Genomic DNA, 26,975 nt, shown 5'->3' on the forward strand with positions numbered 1-26,975 from the left:
TCCCCTCCTCTCAATTTCCATCTGTCTCTAGCCAATAATAAATAAAAATATTTTTAAAAAAACAACTAAATTATAATCAGCCACAGTTTTGGAACTTTCCTACTCCTGTCCACAGAATGCGAGCTCAGATCTACAGGGATGCAGAGGTTACATAGTCTCCTAAGCTGAATATGGGCCCCAGATCAATCGATGTGGTCTACAGTCAATAATATTTATACCCCTTTCCCATATTTGGGAGGAGCTACTCTCTTCTCTGATCCAGCTTTCTAGCCCTTTTTCTAGCCATGACATCATCTCTCCAGACAACAACTTGGGTCCACCTGCATATCAGATGTCAGGCTCATGAAAAAACTAGTATAGTCATGGGTCCTTTGGAATATAAATAAAATATACCTACTAGCTACCTACAAAACGGAGACCCCCAAATCTTCATCAGCAATATTCCAACCTTTAGGTTCATGATTAGTCAACAATTTGTTTGGCTTTATATGTTAACTTTTAAAAAATATTTATTTCCTTTTGTTTCCATTGTAGTAGTTATTATTGTTGTTATTGATGTCGTTGTTGGATAGGACAGAGAAGTGGAGAGAGGAGGGGGAAACAGAGTGGGGGAGACAGATAGACACCTGCAGACCTGCTTCACCGCCTGTGAAGTGACTCTCCTGCAGGTGGGGAGCTGGAGGCTCGAACCAGGATCCTTAAGTGGTCCTTGCACTTTGAACCACCTGCGCTTAACCCACTCCACTACTGCCCGACTCCCATCTTATGGTTTTTGTGTTTCCTTTTTATAAATAAAAATGAAAAAACAGTAAATTTTGTTTTGTATTTGACTACAAGAAAGAGAGAAAAGCAGAGACAAATTGTTATGTCAGGGGGGACCAGGTGGTATCATATCTGGTTGAGCAAACTCATTACCATGTGCAAGGACCCAGGTTCAAGCCCCTCTTCCCCCCCCTAGGAACTTCATAAGTGGTAAAGCAAGTCTGCAGGTGTCTATCTTTCTTCCTCTGTATCTCTCCTCCCCTCTCAGTCTATTACTCTCTGTCCTATAAAATGAAATAGAAGGAAAAAATGAAAAGGGAGAGCCAGCTGGTGGTGCACCCGGTTGAATGCACATGTTACAGTGCACAAGGACCCAGGTTCAAGCCCTCAGTCCCCACCTACAGGGGGAAAACTTTAGAAGTGGTGAAGTGGTGCTGTAGGTGTTTCTCTGTCTCTCTCCCTCCTCCTCTCAATTTATGTCTGTCTCTAGCCAATAAATAAATAAAGATAATTTTTAAAAATTTTTTTAAAGTAAAAGGAAAAAATGGCTGCTAGGTGTGATGGATTCATAGTGCTTGCACAGAATGCTCTCTGTATTGCAATGTGTTAAGCATTTCCCAATTTCTAGTATCAAGATGCAGTAACATGAGGGGTTGCAACAGTGAAATATTACAACTATAGTTACATTATCTGCCATAGCGCATGTTTGGTTTAGACAGTTTGTTTCTTAAGGTACAGGATTCTAAAAGTTGAGGACTGGGACCAGTGAGATTAGTTCACCTGGGACAGCACCTGCTTTGCCAGGCACAAACTCAGGTGTATCTCATGAGAGTACCACAGTGCTGAGAGAAGCTATCGTGCCCTGGTATCTCTCTCCCTTCTTACCCACCTACCTGAAAAAGTTGACCTGGAATGATAAAACTCTAGCAATGACAAGAAGGAAGAAGCTGAAAGCAAGCTGATTTGGGGAGGGTGATCCTAGAGAGACACCAGTAGAATCGCAGTAGAAAGCAGTGCAAGAAAGTGAAGAAAGTCGATATGGGAAGTGGCACAGTGGTAGTATTCTAAATTTGCAAGCATGAGTTCTTAAGCTTGACCCCTGGAACCACATATGCCACAGTGATGTTCTAGCTGTTCTATCCTTATCTACCTCATGAAATAAAATAAATCTAATTTTTATTTATTTACTTATTTGTTTATTTTTGCCTCTAGGGTTATTGCTGGGGCTCGGTGCCTACACTATAAATCCACTGCTCCTGGAGGCCATTTTTCCCATTTTGTTGTCCTTGTTGTTACCCTTGTTGCTATCATTATTATTGTTGTCATTGATGCTATTGTTGTTGGATAGGACAGACAGAAATTGAGAAAGGAGGGAAGACAGAGAGGGGAAGAGAAAGATAGATACCTGCAGACCTACTTCACTGCCTGTGAAGCAACCGCCCTGCAGGTGGGGAGCCAGGGGCTCGAACAGGGATCCTTATGCAAGTCCCTGTGCTTTGTTCCACGTGCTCTTAACCCACTGCACTACTGCCTGACCCCCAAATAAATTTAATTTTTTCGTTTAATGCAGGCCAGGAGGTGGTACAGCAGATAGAAAGTTTTGTAAATATGGGGTCTCAAGTTTGATCCACAGCATCAAATATGCCAGAGAAATTCTCTGGTTCTCTCTCTCATAAATAAATTTTTTTTAAAAAAATCAGCCTACAGGGAGTCGGGCTGTATAGCGCAGCGGGTTAAGCGCAGGTGGCGCAAAGCACAAGGACCGGCATAAGGATCCCAGTTCGAACCCCGGCTCCTCACCTGCAGGGGAGTTGCTTCACAGGCGGTGAAGCAGGTCTGCAGGTGTCTATCTTTCTCTCCTCCTCTCTGTCTTCTTCTCCTCTCTCCATTTCTCTCTGTCCTATCCAACAACAACGACAACAACAATAATAACTACAACAATAAAACAACAAGGGCAACAAAAGGGAATTAATAAAATAAATATTAAAAAAAAAATCAGCCTACAAAGCGTGGCAAGTTCTTAGAGACAGCATAGAATATTTGGCTCAGAATTAGTCCACTAGTGAGATAGGACATCTGGTCTGCATTGTTAGGCATTGAAATTCATTTCCTGCAAAAAAAATTATATATATCCCAACCCCCATTACTGCAGAATGTGACCTTTTTGGAAATAGGTTCTTATAGATGTAATGATTTAAAATGAGGTCACATGGGAGTCAAGTGGACCCTTTAATAATGGCTGCCTAGGAGGAAGTACAGGAGTAAACCTCTAGACTTGCAAGCAGGAAGTCCTGTTTGTTTTACAAAGGGAAGGGGAATGGAGAGAGGAAGCTCCCTCCAAAGTTGTGGTTGGTCCTTCAATGTGGTTTTCAGTGTGATGGGGGCTAAGTTCAAGCTTGGGTTGTGCACATGACAAAACAGCACACTATCCAAGTGAGCTATTTCACCTGCTCTTTACTTTTTTGGGGGGTGTTTATTGGTTTGAGTCCAATGTTTTAGCCACTGTGCCACTTCCTGGTGTTCTAGATCCTAGGTTAGATCCCCAGCACCACATATGCCAGGATTGATACTTTAGTCTCTCTCTACTTCTCTCATGAAGTAAATAAGATAAATTAATTTTCATAAAAGCATGTCATGCAAAGACATCAAGAGTGAGAGGGAAGAGAAAGCAGAGGTTGGAATTAACCTGCCACAAGCCAGGGAGCCTGGAGCACCAAAAACTTGGAAGAGACAAAGGAGGATTTCACTCTACAGGCTTCATAGTGAGCATGAACCTGCAAACACCTCAATTTTGGACTACTGACCTCCTCAAAATGTAAGCGTACAATTCAATTATCTTAAGACACCCAGCTTGTGTGTCTTTGATAGAATAGCCACAGGAAACCAGCTATTCATATACCAATTCTTGGTCCGCTATGAGGGCTGCATTGAGCAAACACTGTCCTCACTTTTTTTTCACTTATCTTTGCAGGCAACCCATCACTATTTCAACGACTAAAGACCCCCAAGTACCAAGAGAGACAAGGCAATTTTCCACCAAATTTATAATACTGATGGACTTTGTGCCCTGTTAAGATATAACTGAAATTTTTCTGGAGAAGTATGTCACTGAAATTTCTTCTGAAAAGAGTCTAGTTAAATAAGCACAGGCAGTTATTGGCTTAGCTATGAAGAGGAGAACCAGGCCTTCTCAGATGAATAAATGTCATAGGTGATTCTTGAGTTATTTTTTTCTGCCTCTCAGAGAACTGTTCTTTACTTGAATTGTCAAAACAGTAGATATCAACCAAGTAGAGTCCATAACCATTGGTAAGAAATGAAATAGCAAATTAAAGAAAGAAAAGATAGAAAGGAAGAAAGAAGGAAGGAAGGGGGGGAGGAAGGAAAGAAGGAAGGAAGCAAAGAAAGAAAGAGAGAAAGCGAGAAAGAAAGGAAGAAAGAAAAGAAAGAAAGAAGAGGGAGTCAGGCAGTAGCGCAGCGCGTCAAGTACACGCGGCGCAAAGCACAAGGACCGGCGTAAAGATCCCGGTTCGAGCCCCCGGCTCCCCTCCTGCAGGGGAGTCACTTCACAGGTGGTGAAGCAGGTCTGCAGGTGTCTGTCTTTCTCTCCCCCCCTGTCTTCCCCTCCTCTCTCCATTTCTCTCTGTCCTATCCAACAACAACATCAATAACAACAATTACTATAGCAATAAAACAACAAGGGCAACAAAAGAGAATAAATAAAATAAATATAAAAAAAGAAAGAAAATAAGAAAGGAAGGAAGGAAGGAAGAAAGAAAGAAAGAAAGAAAGAAAGAAAGAAAGAAAGAAAGAAAGGAGGGGAAATTGTCTGTCTTACTGTCAAAAGCTTCAGGCATAATTTCCTGTACCATTGCCATATGCCAGGCATTTAAGTGTTTTCCATAATCTCATAGTATCCTCATAACAACACAGTGAAACAGACCTTATCTTACTAATGAAACTAATGTCCAGAAAGAGAAATTGGCTTGGCTATAGTTATGACTAATGAGTATCAGAGTCTTCTGTCTACTGTCTGGAACTCAGCTCAGGTTTTGTGATTCTTCTCATTTATTTTTTTTATTTTCTAAACTTTCTCTTCAACCCTGAAAAATGACTTTTTTTTTTTTTTGCTTGGTTGGCTATTTACAGTGTTCTCCAGGTAATAGGATTTCAGAAATAATAACCCTTTAATTTTTTAAAGATAGATTATTTAATCTCATTAAATCTTCCTCCAGTCTGTGGGAGCAAATGTCTTTTCACAGCCTGGATGTAGATGCAGTGGATAAAGTGTTGCACTCTGAAACATGAGATCCTGAGTTTGATCCCTGGCATTGCATATGCCAGTTATGCTTTGGTTCTCTCTCATGCACCCTCTCTCTCGACTCTTGCTCATACATAAATCTATGTAAAAAGACTTTCACTTTATATCCTTCATATTCTTTTACTTTAAAGGTTTGTTATTTTTTAAATCTCTTTTTCTTTTTTTAATATTTATTTATTCCCTTTTGTTGCCCTTGTTTTTTTATTGTTGTAGTTATTGTTGTTGTTGCTGATGATGATGTCATTGTTGTTGGATAGGACAGAGAGAACTGGAGAGAGAAGGGGAAGACATAGAGGGAGAGAGAAAGATAGACACCTGCAGACATGCTTCACCGCCTGTGAAGAGACTCCCCTGCAGGTGGGGAGCCGGGGGCTCGAACCGGGCTTTGCGCCACATGCGCTAAACCCGCTGCGCTACCGCCCGACTCCCAGGATTTTTTTTTTCCTATTCTGCACCCAGAGGTCAACAAATCCATGTATTATCTTTTAGAATTTACTGTAAAGAATGAATTTGAAGATCAAACTCTTAGTTCAGTCCCCCCCCCAATTGAGAACATGAAGCTTTAGACTTCAGAGAAATCTTTTATTATTTCAAACTCAGACAAGAATAGTTTTCAAGAATGGTAGCAGTCATTATCACAAGCATGGTACTATGTCTATTTTGCAAGAAAGAGCATACTAGCTACAAGTCATGCTATTCATACTTTCAGTAGCATCCTGGCAAAAATTAAAGACATTTCCAATTGTGTCAACAATTAATCAAAGGTAAATTCTATTTTCTGCTTTTGGGTAAATAAATGGTTATCTTTCAGCAGAGTGGTAGAAAACAGACAACGTGAGGACTGCATCTCATAGCTACCCTTTGCTCCAATGACCATCAGCCCCCTCGATTACCACTGAACTTCTCGGCTATTTTCTGTAGTTCCAAGTCCATTGCAGCCAAGTTTTCAAGTTCTTTTTCCTAGAAAATAGAGAAAAGTAGAAGCATGAGATCCTATACCAGTTTACTTCTTTGTAGTTTGAAGATGCATAGACAAATGGAGACTGTTATGTCAGAGACTGTCAAGTATTTGTTATCAGTACTTCTCAAAGTATAATCCCCTGACCAGCAACAGCAAGGCACTTGTCAGAACAGACTTCTGGACACCACCTACTAAGCTACCAGCTCTGAGGAACTGCTCAGTTCTGGTGCATAATCAAGCTTGAGAGGCATGGATCAATACTATGAAAAAGCAGAGTGATGGGGATGGTCGGCAATGGTGCACCCAGTTAAATGCACATACTACTAGGCACAAGGACCTGGGTTTGAGCCCCTGATGCCACTTCTAGTAAGGATGATTCACAGATGGTAGAACAGGTATGCAAGTGTCTATCTTTCTCTCTACCTTTCTTTCTTTCAATATTTATTTATTTATTCCCTTTTGTTGCCCTTGTTTTATTGTTGTAGTTGTTGTTGTTATTGATGTTATCATTGTTGGACAGGACAGAGAGAAATGGAGAAAGGAGGGGAAGACAGAGAGGGGGAGAGAAAGACAGACACCTGCAGACCTGCTTCACCGCCTGTGAAGCGACTCCCCTGCAGGTGGGGAACTGGGGGCTCGAACCGGGATCCTTACTCTCTGGTCCTTGCGCTTTGCGCCACATGCGCTTAACCCGCTGCGCTACTGCCTGGCTCCCTCTCTCTATCTTTCTATCTCCCACTTACCCCTCAATTTCTCTCTGTCGTATCGAATAAAAAAGGGGGAAGGGATTGGCTACTGGGAGCAATGGATTCGTAGCGCTAGCACCACGCCTCAGCAATGACCTGGAAACAAAACAAACAAAAAACAATAACAACAAAAACCCTTATATATTAAAAAAAATGTTTTTTTAAATAAAGCTCCAATGTTACCTTTCCCAGATGTAAATTTCTGGCTGGTATTCTGACTGTATCTAACATCTGAAAGAACTGTGTTCTTTTCTGCTCTAGGAAAGTGATGAAAAGAAGATCAATGACTAAGGAGAAGACTCTGAAAGAGTAGTTGTCAACAGTGACTGAACTCTCATGAAGCCATACAGGAGCTTAAGAAATCTTGATGTCCAGGTATCAGTCAATAGACAGAATCTCTGGGGGGGGGGGGGTCTCAGACTTTAGTAGTTTTCTGAGTTTTCCAGGTGATTACAATGCATGGCATTAAGTCAAGGTTGAGAACCACTGTGACAGTGAATGGTGAGCAGTGGCTTGGCTGTCTCCACCCATCACTAGGGTGGTACAGTCTCATGGGGATTAATTCCCACCAAACTCCACTCATTTCTATGTAATATGTTAACATTGATGTGAATATGACATGGTAACATTGACCATTTTAGCTTAATTTTTAACCCCAGAACCCATACTGTACCTCTTCTTCTGTCAGGACTCGCTGGTGAATCCTGTCCCTTTCATTTTCTGCTGCATTGCGTGGGATCATTTGCTCCTCAGGGTCATAGAAGTCAGGAAATTCAGCTGACTTCTTCCTGTAGTGAAGGAGCTGATCCAGCTCAGCCACTCTGTCATACTGTCTTTTCAGGTCCAGCTTGGGGGCAAGGTTTCTCTTCTCATATCCCCAATTCACATCCTCATCAGAAGGCTTTTTCTCTAACCATTCATAGTTATATACTGGAAAGAAATTCTTCTCATTCAAGTTCAGCCCATTTTCCTCTTCACCCTCAAGATAATTGTCATCCGTGTTGCTTTTTCTCTCAAAATGACTGCTCTTCCACTGAGGGAGCTCATAATATGAGTTGAGCAGCTCTCCTAATCGCTTCCTTTTTTCAGTGATCTGGTAGGGAGCATACTGTTTGCCGTGAAACCTAGCTTCCTCCCTGTTCTCTTTACTGCCTTGTAAGTATTCCTGCTGCTGCTGCCACTTCCCTTGGGCTCCTTCTTCATCTCTTTCTTCTCCATAATTGAGGAAATTTCTATCTTGCTCATTCCACTTGCTCAGTGGATACCTCCTTGCTTTGTCCATCTGAGTTTCTTGGACATGGTGGTATACTCCACCCAAGAACCTTTTGTCATCTTTGTTGTTGACACCTAGTTCACCTCCCCTGGCCCTGTGCTGGTGGCTTCCCTCAGAGGACTCTTCCTCATTTTCTTCACTGTATCCATGCTCCATATTGTCAACCTCTGAGCTGAGGCGATTTCTCTTGTCCTCTTCTTGGCTCTCTTTACCAGGAATCCTTAGAGCTCTGTACTCTTCACTTCCTCTACCCCTAGATTGTTCCCCTTCCAGATCATTGGTGGGCTGGACAGCCAAGTAGTTCTTTATCTCTCCCCCATATTCTGGTTCTTCCTCTGGAGCCCTGTAGTTGGTTGGGTCGCGGCCCCTCATGTCCCCTAAGCTGGCCAAATCCATATTTGACTCCTCAGACTGCTCATGATAGAGGCCCCTGTCCTCTGAGGAAGGATTCCTCTCAGGCCTGCTCCTCCCATGGTGGTGTCTGGGTCTCATAAGTCGTTTATCCACCTCAGGGCTGTCCTCTTCCTCACTTTCCTCAGATTCTTCCTGGCTCTGGGATTGAGTTTTAGACTCCTGTGGATGTTTCTGCTGGCTTGTTGACTCCTCCCCACTCTCCTGACTACTCCTCTCCCGGCTGTGTGTCATCTCCTCGGAGCTCCTAGCAGAGTGTTTATCATATCCAGACATTAACTCCTCTTTTTTCTTGTCTGTAGCCTCATTTCTTTTGTTGCTGAAGGCATTCGGCGTTTCCTCTGGCTCTTCAAGGTGCTTCTCTTCACTGCCACCATCTTTATGCTCCCTTTTCTGATATTTTCCCCCTTCTCCTTCCCTGTTCTCTCCCAAGCTTTTTTCAAATTGATGTGTGTCTGCTTCTTTGGTGACTTGACTGTCAGAGGCATAAAGGTGCCCTTGAGGTTCACTTGCTTCACCATGGATGTGCCTGCCCCCCTCTGTGCCTGCTCTGGTTGGGTCTTGGGGGTCCTCTTCCCCTTCCTCCCTATCAGAGGGACTGTGGGCTTCTGAGGCACCAGCTTGGTCTCTCAGCAACCTTACTTCAAACCTTGTGTTTTCATTTCCATTTTTCTCTACATCTTTAACCTCTGTTCCACCTATAATACAAGTAAGAAAGAGTAAGTATAACTTTGAAATTGCTTGTGGTTTAACAAGCATCAGCCGTGGTGATCATTACAAATCTTAAAGATCTTTGAAAATCATTTGGTTAATTTATTAATAAAATACTTAGATTCTTTTTATAAAAATGATTTTTAAGTTTATTTTATGAAAGTGAGCAAGCAAGAGGCCATAGCACCACTCTTTCACATACAGTAGCAAGGATCAAACCCCAGATCTTATGTATCCAAGTAATATGTTCTAACAATTGAGCAACTTTTTTGGCCCCACGAATTCTTTTTTTTTTTTTATTTTTTATGTTTTCTCCCACTAGGGCTTTGTAACTGCATGATTCCATCACTTCTGCTAGATTCTCAGATGATTATTACTACAATTTATTTATTTATTTATTTATTTATTTATTTATTGAGAAGAGAGGAAGATAGAGGGAACCAGAGCATCACTCTGCCATCTGTGATGCTGGGGTTTGAAGTTGGAATCTCATGCTTATTTTACCCATTATGTCACCTCCCAGGCAAACCAAACTTCTTTTTAAAAGCAAGTGGGGGGCCAGGCCGTGGCGCACCTGGTTATGTCCGCACATTATAGTGTTCAAGGACCCAGGTCCAAGCCCCTGGTCCCTACCTGCAGGGGGAAAACTTTGCAAGTGGTGAAGCAGGGTTGCAGGTATCTCTCTGTCTCTATTCAATAATAAATAAATAAATAATTTAAAGCAAGTGGAATGAAAACTCCTTGACTGTGTTTATATGAATAATGGCTTCTACATTTTAATTGTTTCATAACACCCAACCTGCATCTCTGACTGACAGAAATAGTCAAACTAAAATCCAAATATAGATTTATGAAATATTAGAATGTAGAGACAAAAGAAACCTTAGACTTTCTCTAGTTCAACCTTCTTTTTTGCAGACAAAGACACTGAGACTCAGGAAAGTATAATGCAGAACTATCATTCATATTTTCACTAATTAGGGGTCACAAAAGTTAGCCCTGTAAATACATCTATAAGGAGAATCCAGCTAAATAAGACTGAATAGCTAAAGTGAGAACTATCAGAATTCAAAGAAGGATTTACATTTCTTGTATTTATTTTTATTTTGTATTTGATAGGACAGAAAGAGGAGATAGAGAGGGAAAGAAAGAGAAACACCTGGGTCTGGGGATACAGCATAATGATTATGCAAAAAGATTCTTATGCCAGAGGTTCTGAGGTCCCAGGTTCAATCTCCAGCACCATCATAAGAGAGCTGAGCAGTGTTCTGGCTTTTCTGTTTTTCTCTATGTATTACTCTTTCTCATTAAAATAAAATAAAATGGGGGGGACAGGCTCTGAGGTCCCAGGTTCAATCTCCAGCACCATCATAAGAGAGCTGAGCAGTGTTCTGGCTTTTCTGTTTTTCTCTATGTATTACTCTTTCTCATTAAAATAAAATAAAATGGGGGGGGGGGGGACAGGCAGTAGCACACAGGTTTAAATGCACATAACGTGAATCTCAAGGACCAGCTCAAGGATCCTGGTTTGAACCCTGGCTCCACACCTGCAGGCATGTTGCCTCACAAATGGTGAAGCAGGTCTGCAGGTGTCTATCTTTCTCTCCCCCTCTCTATCTTCCTCATCTCTCTCAATTTCTCTCTGTCCTATCCAACAATAACAGTAGCAACAACAACAATGGGGGAAAAAAAGATGGTCTCCAGGAGCAGTGGATTTTTAGTGTGTATTGCAGGCACCTAGCTCCAGTGATACTGGGGAGGGGGGCAGGCAGGTGGCAGCACAGTGGGTTAAGTACATATGATGCCAAGTCCAAGGACTGTGCAACGAACTCCCACTCCCCACCTGCAAGGGGTCACCTCATAAGCGTAAAAAAAAAAAAAAAAGCAAAGATAAGCTTGGAGATAAAATAAAAGATATATATATATATATATATATACTATAATAAAATATTAGAGAGACCTATAGCACTTCTTTAAGTCTCCCCTGCAGGTGGGGAGCAGGGGCTTGAACCTAGGTCCTTGTACATTGGAACATGTGCACTCAGCTGAGTGTCTCACCACCTGGCCCCCAGATTTACATTTTTTAAGCTATTAGCTTATCAGACTTCTACTTTTAAATCACCTATCCAGATTCAACCCAGCAGTAATTGACAATATAAGTCAACAGCTAACAGATGGCAAGAAGGATATGTTATTTCTTCCCTGAAAAACTGCACAGAAGTGGAAAGGGAAACTTACTCAATTCCCCGCACTCCAACCCCACACATATACAATGCATGTTCTCAGAGGGTAAGCATGAACTTCAGTATACCGAGTTGTCTTTGTATTTCACAAATCAGCAGCAGTGTACAGCTGACATTTTAAGTGAACCATTCTCTCCCATCTTTTGCAAATGTCAGTAACTCTTCTACTAAACCCTCTTTAACTCAAGGGCATCCCATGAAAGGAGATATGCAGTTAGCACTACCTGAGTGCTAGGTGGGAGGGCTCAGGTTTTCTGTTATGTCACTGAGTTCAGAGTGAATTCCTCAAGTGAAGGCCACTCACAGACTGGGATCACACCTGCACAGCCCTCCCTCTGTGAGAGCCACTAGCTTTTCATGGTGCTGAAGCACTTAAAAGGTGGCTGGTCCACACTGAGAAGTACTAGTGCAAGTCACCCCCACACTTCCAAGAGTTTATATGTAATAAAAGAATGTAAATGTTCTCAATCTTTAAAAAATATTTTATTTACTTATTACTGCATAGAGACAGAGAGAAATTGAGGGAGGGAGGGAAGGAGAGAGAGAGAGAGGGAGAGAGAGAGAGAGTGCTGCAATCCTGCTTCACCACTGATGAAGCTTTCCTCCTGCAGGTGGGGACCAGGGGATTGAACCTGGGTCCTTGTGTGCTGTAATGTGTGCACTTAGCCAGGTGAGCCACCGCCTGGCCTCAGGTTTCTCAATCTTTCATAATAATTATATATTAAAATAATAGTATTCAGGACATAGTTGATCATCTTAATATTTTAGATGCATAAAAACACACAAAATCAAATAAAAAACATGAATTTCTTCTCTCTGCATCATAGCGTGGTTACTAAAACTTTGAAATTATATTTGTGATTTAAGTTGTATTTCTATATGGTGTGGAAATGATATTGCTTTTTAAAAATAAATAAATATTTAATTTGTCTTCCCTTGCTGCCAGGGCTTCACTGAGGCTTTGTGCCTCCTTGAGTCCACCAGCAACAGGGGGCTATTATTTTGTTTTTGTTTTCTTCATATATAGGGTGAAAGGCAGAGAAGGAGGGAAGGTGGGAGAGATAAAGAGGGGAGGAAGAAGAGAAGGAGAAAGGGAGTCGGGCGTAGCTCAGCGGGTTAAGCGCAGGTGGCGCAAAGCACAAAGATCAGCATAAGGATCCCGGTTCGAGCCCCTGGCTCCCCACCTGCAGGGGAGTCGCTTCACAGGTGGTGAAGCAGGTCTGCAGGTGTCTGCCTTTCTCTCCCCCTCTCTGTCTTCCCCTCCTCTCTCCATTTCTCTCTGTCCTATCCAACAACAATGACAGCAATAACAACAACAACAATAAACAACAAGAGCAACAAAAGGGAAAATAAATAAATAAATAAATGTAAAAAAAATTAAAAAAAAAAAAAAGAAGAGAAGGAGAAGAAGCACCATAGTACTGTGTCATCTCCCATGAAGATGTCACCGCCTCTCTGTGTGGTACTCCCATGTGGCGGACAGGGCTTGAACCTGGGTCCTCATGGATGGAAAAGTGTGTGCTTGACTAGATGATCCATTTCTCTCTCCCCCACCTCCCCTCATAATTACTTTTTACAGTCTGCAATTCAAAACATATTTTATGAGCAAGAGAGGAAATGAGAGAGAGCAAAGCACTGCTCAGTCACATGTGGTGCCAGGGACTGAACGCAGGGCGACACATGCTACACCTGTGCTCTGCCTCCTTCAGTGCCCTAGCATCTCTCATGTGCTGCTCACACGTGGCTTACCCAGTGAAACACGCCTTACCCAGGGATTAGGTAACATCTTTCCGATCCCCTTATAAAATTATTAAAGTAGCAGTGCATTATAATATTATGTGATGGGGTACTTTGAACTGACATTACTTTATTTTAAGGTTTTATTTATTTATTAATGAAAAAGACAGGGGAGAGAGAGAGAGAGAACTAGACATCACTCTGGTACATGTGCTACTGGGGACTGAACTTGGGACCTCACACTTGATAACCCAATACTTTATCCAATGCACCACCTCCCAGACCACTAAACTGACATCTGAGAAAAGGAAAACTATGGTCTGTTTTGTAAAAATGTCCAAAATACAGTGGGCAATTTGAACCTCTGTGCTTAAAGTCCCTTCTGATATGACAACATGCCCATGTTTAATGAAGCAGCTGAAATGTTCCAGACCTTTCACTTCCGACACCTGAGAATCGACTTCCTTCCTCAGTACCTTTGCCTTTTAAAGGTTGATTGGCTAGTCAATGGTCAGAGATACACAGGGGGGCTTTGGTGTCATTCTGAGAGTCAGTAGACAGATCAGACAGGACCTCAACTTCCCAGGACAGGCACTGGGTGGCCCCTTTTCTCTTGTCTGCTGGTCAAGAATAGCAGTCTTTACTTTCTCCAGTTAAAGTGTGCTGCCTGGAGCAGCTTGTGCTGAGGCTTAGCACTTCCTCCTAAATTTAGTTCTCTCCTCCTAAATTTAGTTCTCTTTAGGTGAGATCAGAGGAAAGCTATGATTAGCAGTGCACAGTCATTGTCACTTTGTAAAACCAAAGCGTCACACTTAACCCTTACTTTTAAGTGGTGAAAATGCACATTCCCACACAAAATATCATGCTGCAAGAATGGCTATGATAACATGGTCAAAAAGACTTGTACCTAGTAAGAACTGTACTGTGTGTGTGTGTGGGGGTGGTAGAAGGACAGCTCAGGGGTTGGGCATGTGTTTTGCTATGTGTGCCACAGCACTGGGGAGAGTTCTGGTGCTATGATGTCTCACTTTCTCTTTTGAGGTTTCTATCTATATTAAAAAGCATCTCAGTGGGGGGCTGGGCGGTAGTGCAGCAGGTTAAGCACACATGACATGAAGCACAAGGACCTGCATAAGGATCCCAGTTTTAGCCCCTGGCTCCCCACTTGTGGGGGGGGGAGGTGTCGCTTCACAAACGGTGAAGCAGGGCTACAGGTGTCTGTCTTTCTCTCCCCTTCTCTGTCTTCTCCCCTTCTCTCTATTTCTTTCTGTCCTATCCAACAACAACAACTACAATGGCAACAAAATGGGAAAATTGGCCTCCAGGAGCAGTGGATTCCTGGTGCAGGCACCGAGCCCCAACAATAACCCTGAAAGCAAAAAAAAAAAAAAAAGCATCCCAGGAGCAGTGAAATCAAACAAGCATGAGATCCTGCCTCCCACCCCCACCCCACCCTCACCTCACCCCCCCCCAAAAAAAAAGGAAAGGAAAAGGAGGAACTGAACTGTGTATTCTCTAAGGCAAATCATAAAACAATGATGTTTCCAAACTGCCCCAAAGCTCCTTTGTCAGGAAGTGCATGCTGAACCCCAGAGATGTGCAAGAGAGAATGGGAGGTAGAGGTGGAGGTGGAGGTGGAGATTGAGATGGGCTTGGGATGAGAGGGTGGCTGTAAGAAGGAATGCACTGTGGACTGGGAGGTGGCACAGTGGCACTGCTCTGGACATACAAGCAAGAGGTCCTGAGTCCTAATCCCTGGCACTGCTTCTGCCAGAGCTGATGCTCTGGTCTGTCTGCCTCTCTCATTATGAAGTAAATACATTTTTGTAGCCCAGAAGATGGTGCTGTGGGGAAAGAACTGGGCTCACCACATGAGGTCCTGAGTTTAGTCCCTGGCACTGCATGTACCAAGCCTGGTAGCAGAGTCTGTATTTATTTATGACAGGGTTGGAGCTGAGAGATACTTGCTCCCCCTTAAAGGGGCACGAGTCCTCCAGTTTGAGTCACTTCCTGCCCCACCTTACTCCATTATGTTATTTGCCTGTCTCTGTCATGTTGAAGTCTGGAACTCCAGGGGGCACTCTTAAACCTTCTTGGTTTTAGCATTCTATGGTCCTCTGGGTCTAGTGTCTCCAGGGTCTGGTAGACCTAGGCCACTTTATTGTTTGTGGTGTCCCTTCTCTTAGAAGACATCAAAAGATCCCAGGTCTAGGGGAGCCGGGAGGTGGCGCAGCGGGTTAAGTGCACATGGCGAGAAGTGCAAGGACCAGCTAAGGATCCTAGTTCGAGTCCCTGGCCCCCCATCTGCAGGGGGTTCACTTCACAGGTGGTGAAGCAGGTCTGCAGGTATCTGGTTATCTTTCTCTCTCCTCTCTGTCTTCCCCTCCTCTCTCTATTTTTCTCTATTTCTCTCCTCTCTCTCTCTATTTCAACGACAGCAACAACAACGATGACGATAAACAACAAGGGCATCAAAAGGGAAAATTAAAAAAAGAGTTTTTTTTTAATTTTTTAAAAATTTATTTTATTTATTTATTCCCTTTGTTGTTTTAATTGTTGTAGTTATTATTGTTGTTGTCATTGTTGGATAGGACAGAGAGAAACGGAGAGAGGAGCGGAAGACAGAGAGGAGGAGAGAAAGATAGACACCTGCAGACCTGCTTCACCACCTGTGAAGCGACTCCCCTGCAGGTGGGGAGCCGGGGTTCGAACCGGGATCCTTATGCCGGTCCTTGTGCTTTGCGCCACCTGCGCTTAACCCGCTGTGCTACAGCCCGACTCCCCAAAAAGAGTTTTTTTAAAAACAAAAGATCCCAAGTCTAATAGGCCAGCGAGGACAGAGGCCATTAGTCACAGCTATGGGACTAAGAATCTGGTCTTGGCAGGCAGACAGAGCCCTTCTAAGCAATTGCTGTTCTTTGGTGACCTAATATGACAGACTCCCACACTTTGCAGTTATCTAGTAAACAAAGAAAAGAGAAGGAAGATAGAGAGATGGATTTTAATAAAGGAGCAGTCTTTACCCCCTGCTTGGAGATCCACTCTGCTCTCACTTTCTCCTGTGATAGTTGGAAAAGAAAGCTGAAGAGGGGCTGGGGAAATAGCATACTGGTTATGCAAAAAAGACTTTCATGCCTGAAACTCCAAAGGGCCCAGTTTCAGTCCCCAGCACCATGATAAGCCAGAGTGAACAGTGTGCTCTGATAAAAAGAAAAAGAAAAAAGGAAGAAAGGGAGAAGAGAAGAGAAAAGAAAGAAATCTGGAAAGGAATGCAGAAAGAGGAGTGCATAACTGGAGGAACAAGAACAGAGAAGCTTCTTTTCGTACCCGTGAATGAGGCTCCTGCAGGCTCAGATCCCCTTCACCTGCTTATGGTTACCCAGAAGACTCCCACAGTGAACTGAATCTCCTAGATTACTCTTTTGTTAATCACTAATACTGGGTCATCGGAAAAGCCATGATGCATTTTTGCATGGAAAAATATGCCATGATTTTTCTAACAACCCAGTACTTGTTTTTGCCATTTTATGCATGAGTGTTCAAGTACAGCATAAGCAAGAGGGCTTTTTATTTTGCAATGAGAAAAATTTGAAGGTGAAAAGAGAAATAATCCATGGTTCCTATCCTGACTGAAAATTAAAAAGCAGAGAATGGTGTAGAAGAGAACAGCATTTTCTGGATTTCTTTGAATCCATTTAACTTCATAAAGACTGCACAGTTTTGTAAAATCGATCTCTTAATGTTGGATACTGTTTGCTTCATTGTTCAAGTTTTGCTTTTCGAGGTGTCTATCTTTCTTTCCCCCTCTGTCTTCCCCTCCTTTCTCCATTTCTTTCTGTCCTATCTACCAACGACAACATCAATAACAACAACAATAAAAACTACAACAATAAAACAACAAGGGCAACAAAAGGGAATATATATATATATATATATATATATATATTTTTTTTTTTTTTTGCTTTTCACAGAGCTGTTTTGCACAGAGAAAATGCCCCAGTTAGACTCAAAGCCACTGCTCTGACTCAGCGGATGCTCTTCTTCTACCCTTGCCTCTTGCATTTCTCAGGCCAGAACCCTTGGGACCACTTGCAGTACCTACTGTTCCAAAATAAAGTGACTTAACTAACATCTATCTATCTATCTATCTATCTATCTATCTATCTATCTATCTATCTATTTTGCTGCACCAGGAACTGCATGTTCAATTCCATATGTCTAGGGCCAATGTGTTCATTCTTTTTCCAAGTGGGGGGCGGAGCACAGTTCATGGAACTACTTCTGATGCTGTGGTACCCCTGTGTGATGCCAGAGCCTGAACCCATAACCTCACACTTGGAAAGGCACATACTAAATTAGATGATATGTCTCCTGGCCCCTCTTAACCAATTTTTAAAGTTTTATTTATAATGGACCAGATGGTGGCGTACCTGGTACTGTGCACACATTTCCATGTGCATGGACCCGGATTCAAGTACCCAGTTCCCACCTTTACGGGGGGATGCTTCACAAGTGGTGAAGCAGTGCGGCAAGTCTCTCTCTTTCTCTCTCTCTCTTCTCTGTCACCTCTTTCTCAATTTATCTCTGTCTCTATCCTAAAAAAATAAGATAAATAAAAGATAAAAAAATAAGATAAATAAAAAATGATAAAGTTTTATTTACAGAGAGAGAGAGAGAAACACCAGGACAGTACTTATCCCCGGTTTATGGTGATACTGCAGATTGAACTTGGGACTTCAGATCCTCAAGTATGAAAATCTGGTGTGTCACCATTTGTACTATCTCCCTGGCTACCTTAGTCAGTTTTATTTCATTTGTTTATTCATTTATATGAGAGAGAGAGAGAGAATCAGATAATCACTCTGGCAGTGCAGTGTCAGGGACCAAACTTAGGACCTCATGCCTGCTAGTCCTGTATTCTACCAGCTATGTCATCTCTGTGGCCACTTAACCAACTTTAAAATCTTCTATCCTTATATTTTCCAGTACTGTCAAAACACTTAACATCACTCCTGCCTTTAATCATAAGCAAGTTCCTTCCATACCCCCCTTGACTAAAATGAAAATTTGCTCTAAATCTCCAAACTCTAGAACAAAGGAACTTAACAACTGCTAAACATTTCAAAGACTATCAATGAGTTCAATTCCTTCATTTTACTTGAAGAACCAAAAAGCCCAGAGAGGCAAGCACTTTCTTTCTCTCTTTCTTTCTTTCTTTCTTTCTTTCTTTCTTTCTTTCTTTCTTTCTTTCCTTTCTCTTTCTTTCTTTCCTTTCTTTCTTTCTTTCTTTCTTTCCTTTCTTTCTCTTTCTTCCCTTTCTTTCTTTCTTTCTTTCTTTCTTTTTTTTACCAGAGCATTGCTCAGCTCTGCTTTATGGTGGTATGGGACTTTGGAGTCTCAGGCATGAGAGTCTCTTTACCTAACCATTATGCTATCTACCCCTATACGCAAGGTGTCTTCCATATGATCACATATCAAGTAAGTGGTGGAGCAGGGGCTAGAAACCTTGACTTATATCTCTCTAGACACTGGTCTAGTCTATTCTTCCCATTGTGCCCTAACTTAATTTGGAGATTAAATAGAAGGTAATGTGAAGGAAGCAGCAGCAAGGACTAGGGGGCCAAACGTCTTCTGCAGTGTGGAACACTTACTCTTCTTCAGAATTTGTCGACACTCAGGGGTGATGGGTGGAGAAGTGTACTTCGACAAGGCATTTGAGAGGACCTCAATGATGCAGCGAGTCACCTGGATTGGGAGGGAAAGGGGAAGGAGAGGGAAAAGAGACTCAAAAGTAGGTTGTCAAAAGCTGGTATTACTGAGGTAAGAGACTACTCAACTCTAAGTTGCTAGGGACAGGAATGTGGATATATTCCCAGGACTGTAATGAAACCTCACAGGCCTCTCATAGCAATGCAACAAGGCATTGAGTCAAAATTATTTCAAGAAAGAATATAAACTCACATATCTGAACAGGTTGGAAGGAAAATGTAACAAACTTGCCAGAGACACAAAAACATCTAGGAAGGAGATGAGAGCCCAGAGCAGGAGGTAGCTCTTAAACTCCTTTCCTTGGGGATGAAAACTTGACTTCATAACACTATATTGTGTGTGATTTTTGTTGTTGTTGTTGCTTGTTTTTCTTTTTGTTCGATAGAGTGGGAGGATCTAAAGTCAATAAAGTCTAGATTCTAGATTTTGATTTCAACTTACCAGTTCTTCATTGTGATTCCCGCTATTCACAGGCACAGAACTGACAGCTTTAAAAGAGAAAAAGAGTAGAGGATGAATTGACTTTGGAAGTTATGTTTTGGAATCACAACTCACCAAAACACTCCCATCCTTCAAAAATTGCTTGGAAAATAGAGCATAGTCAGAGTTAAGCAGAGTGGAGGTAGTTGGGGATGATTATTCCAGGGCTCATAACTGCCCTAATCATACAGAGAGAGAGAGAGAGAGAGAGAGAGAGAGAGACAGAGAGACAGAGATTACTTCTGGCAATGCTGTAATGATCTGGAAATTAATACTATCTTATATCCAATATGAATCAACCCTAGACCACAAAAGGGGCCTCCTATTTACTGATAAGGTCCCATTCCTCTTTCTCTCTTTCTTTTTTCTTTTTTTTTTAAAGATAGGTAATAACATTTTTAAAAGATTTTATTTATTTATTAAATGAGAAAGATAGGAGAGAGAGAAAGAACCAGACATCAGTCTGGTACATGTGCTGCCATGAATTGAACTCAAGACCTAGAGTCCAAAGCTTTATTCATTATACCACTTCCTGGATCACATCCCATTTCTTGATCTGGGTGCTGATTACACTGGTGTACTCAGTGTGTGGTTGACTCATTAAGCTGTATACGTAGGATCTGCACAGTTTCCTGATAGTGCATTATAAGAAAAAGTTCAAACAAACGTAGTTTAAGTGAAACCAGAGAACCCTTCTCAACCTTTGTGTAAAGATTTATGGTTTCTTCTACTCTTCCTGTGCCCAAGAAAATTTCCTCCCTAAAATTTACTCTTATTATAAAAAACATGGTTATGCCTATCTTATATAATTAGTTACCTCATTTTTTCACCCTCAGGTTTTTGTCTGGACAAGCCTGCAAGTGCACCTATAACAGTGTGTTTTCTTTCCCCCATCTATCCATAATTCTACTAGCATAGAATCAAGTCCGTAGTATTGTATGCAAACTGGTGTTTAATAACTGTCTTACGAAGTTTTTTTTTTTTTTTTTTATCAGGGCACTGCTCAGTTCTGGCTTATGGTGGTGTTGGGAACTGAACTTGGGATTTTGGAGCTTCAGGAATGAGAATCTCTTTGCATAACCATTATGTTATCTACCCCCACTCTGTGAAGCTATTCTAAAAGGATAATGTATAATTTATTTAAATCAAGTCTCATGAGAATTTCTTTTTTCTTTCTTTTTTAACCAGAGCACTGCTAAACTCTGGCTGATAGTGGTGCCTAGAGATTGAACCTGGGACTTTGGAGTCTTAGATACACAAATGACGTTTATTTATAATCAGCAATCTAGCCCTTTTTCCTAAAATGCTTGCTCTTTAAGTTTAACCTCCCCAAAAAACTGCATAGTCTAGGTCAACCTAGAATAAAAATAACAATTTTCCTTATTTACCATAAGATATTTTCCTTTTCAGAGCATGGCCTAGAGTCTACTTCTTTGTAATCTTTTTTTTAAGTTTTTTTTTGTTATCTGTATTTATTTATTGGATAGAGATAGCCAGAAATAGAGAGGGAGGGGGTGATATATATATAGAGAGAGACAGAGAGACACCTACAGCACTGCTTCACTACTTGTGAAGCTTCCCCCCTGCAGGTGGGAACTGGGGGCTCGAACCCAGGTCCTTTCGCATTGCGACATGTGTGCTCAACCAGGTGTGCCACCACCTGGCCCCCTTCTTTTTAATCTTTATTTATTTATTGGATAAAGACAGCCAGAAATGGAGAGGAAAGGGGGAAATAGAGAGGGAGAGAGGCAGACACCTGCAGCCCTGCTTCACCACTTCCAAAGCTTTGCCCCTGCAGGTTGGAACCAGGGGGCTTGAATTTGAGTCCTTGTGTATTAACATGTGCGCTCAACCAGGTGAGCCACCACTCGGCTCCGAGTCTATTTCAATTGTTTCAAAAGACCTCAGGTTATTCAATATGCTAAAGATGTCTGAGAAGTAGTTAATATCGTATGAAAACACTGCACTTTCTGAAATGTAGTTCTTGCAAGATCCAGGTGACAGGCAGCACATGGGTCTTATATGGTGTCAATTATAATTTTATCCCTCATACAGTTATTATTTAGGAAAATTACACATTGGCAATTATTCTTCCCAATGAAATTTGTAAAAGTCCATTGGAAAAATTTTGAGAGAAGCATGCCTCTAGTGAACAAGAAGTTTTCTTTTAAAAATTTGGCTTTACTAATGCTTTTTTTTGGTAATTTAGCTTCTTATTATACTTTTATCTTTTTGATAACTATAAAATATATACCTTTCTTAACTACTAACATTGTCAAAGTAGTAAAAGTCCTCAATTTTGGAGTAAGAGAATAATTTTCTTGTTCTTTTTTGTTTTTTGCCTTATTTGTTTATTTATGTTTAGGTCTGGCTTATGGTGGTGCAAGGAACTCACTCAGACTCCAGAGCCTCAGGTATGAAAGAGAAACACTTTTGTTTCATGAGGCTAACCGACGTGTTTGTTTTAAGATTTATTTATTAATGAGAGATAGAAGGAGAGAGAGGGAGAACCAGTTATTACTCTGACACATGTGCTTCTGGGGGTTGAGTATGAGACTTCATGCCTGAGAGTCCAATGCTTCATCTATTGTGCCACTTCACAGACCACACTCATGTTTGTTATGGAACAGTCCTATGCTCCTGATTAGAGTTTAGAAGTTGGGTCCTCCTTGTGAAAATATATCTCTTGGGGACATAGCTAAATGCCACTGAACTCCTTTCAATAGGAGTCTGTAAGAGTAAAGACATTTTGATTCCCATAAGGTAGCTCAACTTATTTTTGTATAAAGTAAGGTTCAGGAAACACAAAAGGAAACCCCGGGGGCCGGGCAGTAGTGCAGCGGGTTAAGCGCAGGTGGCACAAAGCATAAGGATAGGCGTAGGGATCCCAGTTTGAGCCCCCTGCTCCCCACCTGCTTGCTTCACAGGCGGTGAAACAGGTCTGTTGGTGTCTTTCTCTCCCCCTCTCTATCTTCCCCTCCTCTCTCGATTTCTCTCTGTCCTATCCAACAACAAACGACATCAACAACAACAGTAATAACCACAACAAGGCTACAACAACAAAGGCAACAAAAGGGGGGAAAAGGCCTCCAGGAGCAGTAGATTCATGGTGCAGGCACTGAGCCCCAGCAATAACCCTGGAGGCAAAAAAAAAAAAATGAATAACAGGAAACCCAATACTGATGTGAAAAGTAAAGCAGTCAAATGTCAGAAGAAAATAAAGTAATATTTTATAACAAATCTGAGAATCACTTCTCAACTATTAATATTTCATAGGACTATGTCAAGATTTGATCTTAGGCTATAAATATTGCTATACAAGCAAACTTCCTTTTTTTTTTTTTCTTACTAGAGCACTTAGCACTTATCACTTCTGTTTGGTTAATAACAGTGCAAGGGATTGAACCTGGGACATAGGGGGCTCAGGTATGTTCTCCCTTTGCATAACCATTATGCTATCTACCCCTGCCCAAACTGTCTCAAAGACTTGTGATAACTAGAGTGGTTGGTTATCTTTGGAAGATGGGAGAGAGAGGATTCAGAACTTTGGTGGTGGGTGTGGAATAATACAGTGTAATGTTACAATCTTGTAATCTACTATTAATCACAAATAAAAATTTAAAAAATGATGATGCAAGATAATGAGTTAGCAAGAGTGTTTGAGAGTAAAACTCATTCTACCTTGTATAATAAGGATATCATGTAGCTATTTCATTCTTATTAGCTTTTGGAGCACACAGTAGCTATTGTAGAAGGGTGTGGGATATACCCCCAGAAGCTTTTAAGGGTAGGAAATGAAACAGCTCTCATTAGCCTTGTGTTTTTGATAAATAATGAACTCTGCTTGAAAGGTTCTATGTCTCATTTCCAGGCATGAGGGTAGGGGAGCAGAAATGAGGAATGACTGTGGGAATAGGTATAGGATTTCATTCTGGGGTAAATAAAATGTTCTAAAAACCGATATTGGTGATAATTACACAATGTGGGCGCAGCAGGGGGGGGGCGGCGGTTAAGCGCACAAGGCATTAAGTGAAGCACAAGGAAGGGCATAAGATCCCAGTTTGAGCTCCCCTCACACACAATCTTCAGTGAAGCAGGTCTGCAGATGTCTATCTTTCTCTCCCCCCCTCTGTATTCCCCTCCTCTGTCCTATTTCTGTCAATTTCTCTCTGTCCTATCCAACAACAGCAATAACAATAACAACAAGGGCAACAAAATGGAAAAAATGGCCTCCAGGAGCAGTGGATCCATAGTGCAGACACAGAGCCCCAATGATAACCTTGGAGACCAAAAAAAAAAAAAAATTATACAATGTGTGAATATACTAAAAAATTATCATTGAAATATATAAAGCAGTGGATTTTATGGAGAGTAAATTATAGCTCTACAAAAATTTAATAAAGATTTTATTTTAGCTGCAACTAAAATATAAACCCATATCAAAATTCTCTTGTATAACAATAATGTAAGTATCTCTTCACTGTAAAACACATAGGATAATTTTAGACTTTTAAGAAATTCCTTCTTGGAAATATCTTCAACTAGAAAAGACTATAAATATTCATCTGGCACTTCTTAGTTAAATTGAGAACATTTACAGTTTATAAGGATGACAAGAATTTTTGGGAAATTCTGAATGTAAATAGCTTGCAGTAAAATATATCAGCACTAGCTTATATTTTGTCTGTTTCTACTCAGTAATTGCTATAAATGAAAGCTTCATATTCATGGAAGGCAGTGCCTCACTTCTAGCTGGGAATCTCAACCTCAGATAAGGACAATAATCTATGACACAATACTAATGCAGTACATGGAATCCTGTTTCTCGGTAATCATCAGGCTTTTTAAAAAAGGCAAACATACACTAAATCACAGTTATAAAATCAGCAAACAACTGAAGAAAACCTCCAGTTATGGCTTACTTTCAACAGTCTCAATATTCACAGTGGCTTTACACACACACACACACACACACACACACACACACACACACTTTTTCCAAGTCTCTAGAGATTTCTTCAAGATTCACAGTAGTCTGAAAGAATAATCCTATAATTGCTCATATTTAAAAAGAAATGGTCAAATATCTATTACTTAATATTTCATTCTCCCATACTGACTAAGACATTTTGACAACTCCAAGGATATTTTTGCATTTTTACATTCGAGTTAGTTTTTATAGAGTACACAGTCAAAATACATACTACTATTTCCACTCATAACTTTAAAGTGGATTTAACATGGAATTACCTCTCCCTAGATATGAAAACACACACTCACATTGCATTAACTCTTTATATAATATACACGAATACACACAATTATAAGTGTGAAGAAAGTAGATAAAATGTCATATATATATAAATATATATTTTACTTAGAATTCACCATGTTTAAACAATAGTGATGATAATAGAAATTATGCAGGTATCAACTAATACAGTACACGTAATCTTGTTTCTCAGTGACCATCAGTTTTTTTAAAAAGGCAAACATACACTTAATTACAGCTATAGAATCAGAATTAGACTATAACAGCACCTCTCTAGACATTTTAGAATTGAGCACAAAATGTGTGACTTTTCTTGGAGGTGAGAGACCATGTTTCTTCCTATGTACAAGAAAACTCAGATATGAAAAGACCCAGACTCTTGATTAGGTTAAGAACCTCTCTGGCAGGAGTTGGGCTGTAGCTCAGCAGTTCAAGCGCAGGTGGTGCAAAGCACAAGGACCAGACTAAGGATCCCGGTTTGAGTCCCTTCACAAGGGGTGAAGCAGGTCTGCAGGTGTCTATCTTTCTCTCCCCCTCTCTGTCTTCTTCCTCCTCTCTCCATTTTTCTCTGTCCTATCCAACAACAACGACAACAATAATAACTACAACAATAAAATAACAAGGGCAACAAAAGGAAATAAAATAAATATTTTTAAAAAAGAAGCTCTCTGGCTTTTTCCAAGTCTGATGATGCGGCTGAGAATTGAAGGGAAACACCCAAAGAAGAGAAGAAATTAGAACCTCAAGCAAGAGGGGGAAAACTTTCCCCTCAAATCTCCCTCTCTGGCAGTATCTGCCATCCAAGATGCCCCGAGCCAAGGGGAACATGGTGCTGGCGCTGTCCGCGGTGCTGAATGGCCCGCAGCTCTCACTCACCGGCTACCACCGCTCCCAGGAGGCAGAGGAGCACCGCTGGTTGCATGCCACCGCTTCCCAGAATCTGCACGGAGAAGTGTGGCTATCGCCTGGACAGGTGGAGCAAGATGCAGACAGAGGGAGACGAAGATGCTCCAGAAAGCAGCTGTGCGTCCTGGTCCCTGCGGTGTGGCGTGGTTGGCGCAGGCCCGGCTCTTTTAAAAGGCAAGCAGGGGCCCTGCAGGGCCAGAAGGGGCGGGCACACGGGAGATGGCACCCCCTATTAGCCCTGACGTCACGAGTTGGCCCGGGGGCGACAACGCAAATGAGAGGAAATTTGCGCCAGCCCAGTTGCCTGGGTGCTGTAGGTCTGGAGCGGGGGTGGAGAGTAAAATGGACTAGGAAACAGAGGTGTGAGTAGAGAGATAATACAAATCTGAGACTAGGAGATCCGAGAGATTTAGACTGACTATGTTTGCTCATCTCCATCCTTCCCCTTCCCACCCGACCCCACCTCTTGGCCCCCCCCTCCACATCCACAAATTTATGTCTGCTGTTTGTTGTTTCTACTACCCAGTGGAGAGTAACTAGAGAATAAACGGTCATGAGAAACGAAAAGGGCAGTGATGGCTTTAAAAACAGAGTGCTTAAGACAACAAGGGCAACAAAAGGGAAAATAAATAAATAAATAAATAAATTTTAAAAAGAGTGCTTTCACACCTGAGGGTCCAAGGTCCTAGCCACAGTCTATGGCACCACTATAAGCCAGAGCTGAGTAGGGATTTGGTAAAAAAAAATCTATCATCTATCTATCATCTATCTATCTTATCTTTTTTTTTTAAATGAGTCCTATGAGGATAAAACATTGGACTCTAAACCATGAGGTCCAAAATTTGGTTTTGACATTACATATGCCAGAGTTATGCTGTTTTTTTTCTCCCTCCTTTTTTTCCCATTAACTAGTAAAGAATTTTCTTCCTCCTTCTCTTAGATTTCTCTATTTTTTTCTGTTTATTCTCCTTCTTCTTTCTTTTTCTACCAGTTATCACACGACTGCCCTGTTTCCTGTGGCCATTTTTTTTATTAGAGGGTTATAGATAGTAACAGGAGAGACACCTGCAGCACTACTCCACTACTTGTGAAGTTTCTCCCCTGCAGGTGGGGACCAGGGGCTTGAACTGGGTCCTTGCACCTGGTAACATGCATTCTCTATCAAGTGCACCACTTCTCAGCTCCCCTAGTAAATAAATATTAAAAAAATAACACAGTGCAGCTGGAGAATATGGATATCTTACTGTTCCTTAAATCTATCTGGGTCTTAAATCTATCTTCCTTTCTTCTAACATTCTGTGCTGTATCATCTACCTGCATTCTACCTAGCACTTTTCTACTACTTCTCTCTCTCTGAACATATGCTATACACTGAGAAAATGT

General features: G+C 41.4%; 1 protein-coding gene across 1 annotated transcript; it reads right to left on the reverse strand.

The window, feature by feature from the left end:
• Positions 1-5,651: 5,651 nt before the first annotated feature.
• On the reverse strand, positions 5,652-25,804 carry CHGB (chromogranin B). Its single transcript, XM_007539599.3, has 5 exons — positions 25,563-25,804; positions 19,376-19,422; positions 18,817-18,910; positions 7,464-9,172; positions 5,652-6,043 (listed from the first exon to the last, which is right to left on the reverse strand). Exons 1-5 carry the CDS (start codon positions 25,606-25,608, stop codon positions 5,960-5,962), a joined length of 1,980 nt encoding a protein of 659 aa, XP_007539661.1. The 5' UTR covers positions 25,609-25,804; the 3' UTR covers positions 5,652-5,959.
• Positions 25,805-26,975: the final 1,171 nt, after the last annotated feature.

This window comes from Erinaceus europaeus, chromosome 1, assembly GCF_950295315.1.
Source record: "Erinaceus europaeus chromosome 1, mEriEur2.1, whole genome shotgun sequence".
Classification (NCBI taxonomy): domain Eukaryota; kingdom Metazoa; phylum Chordata; class Mammalia; order Eulipotyphla; family Erinaceidae; genus Erinaceus; species Erinaceus europaeus.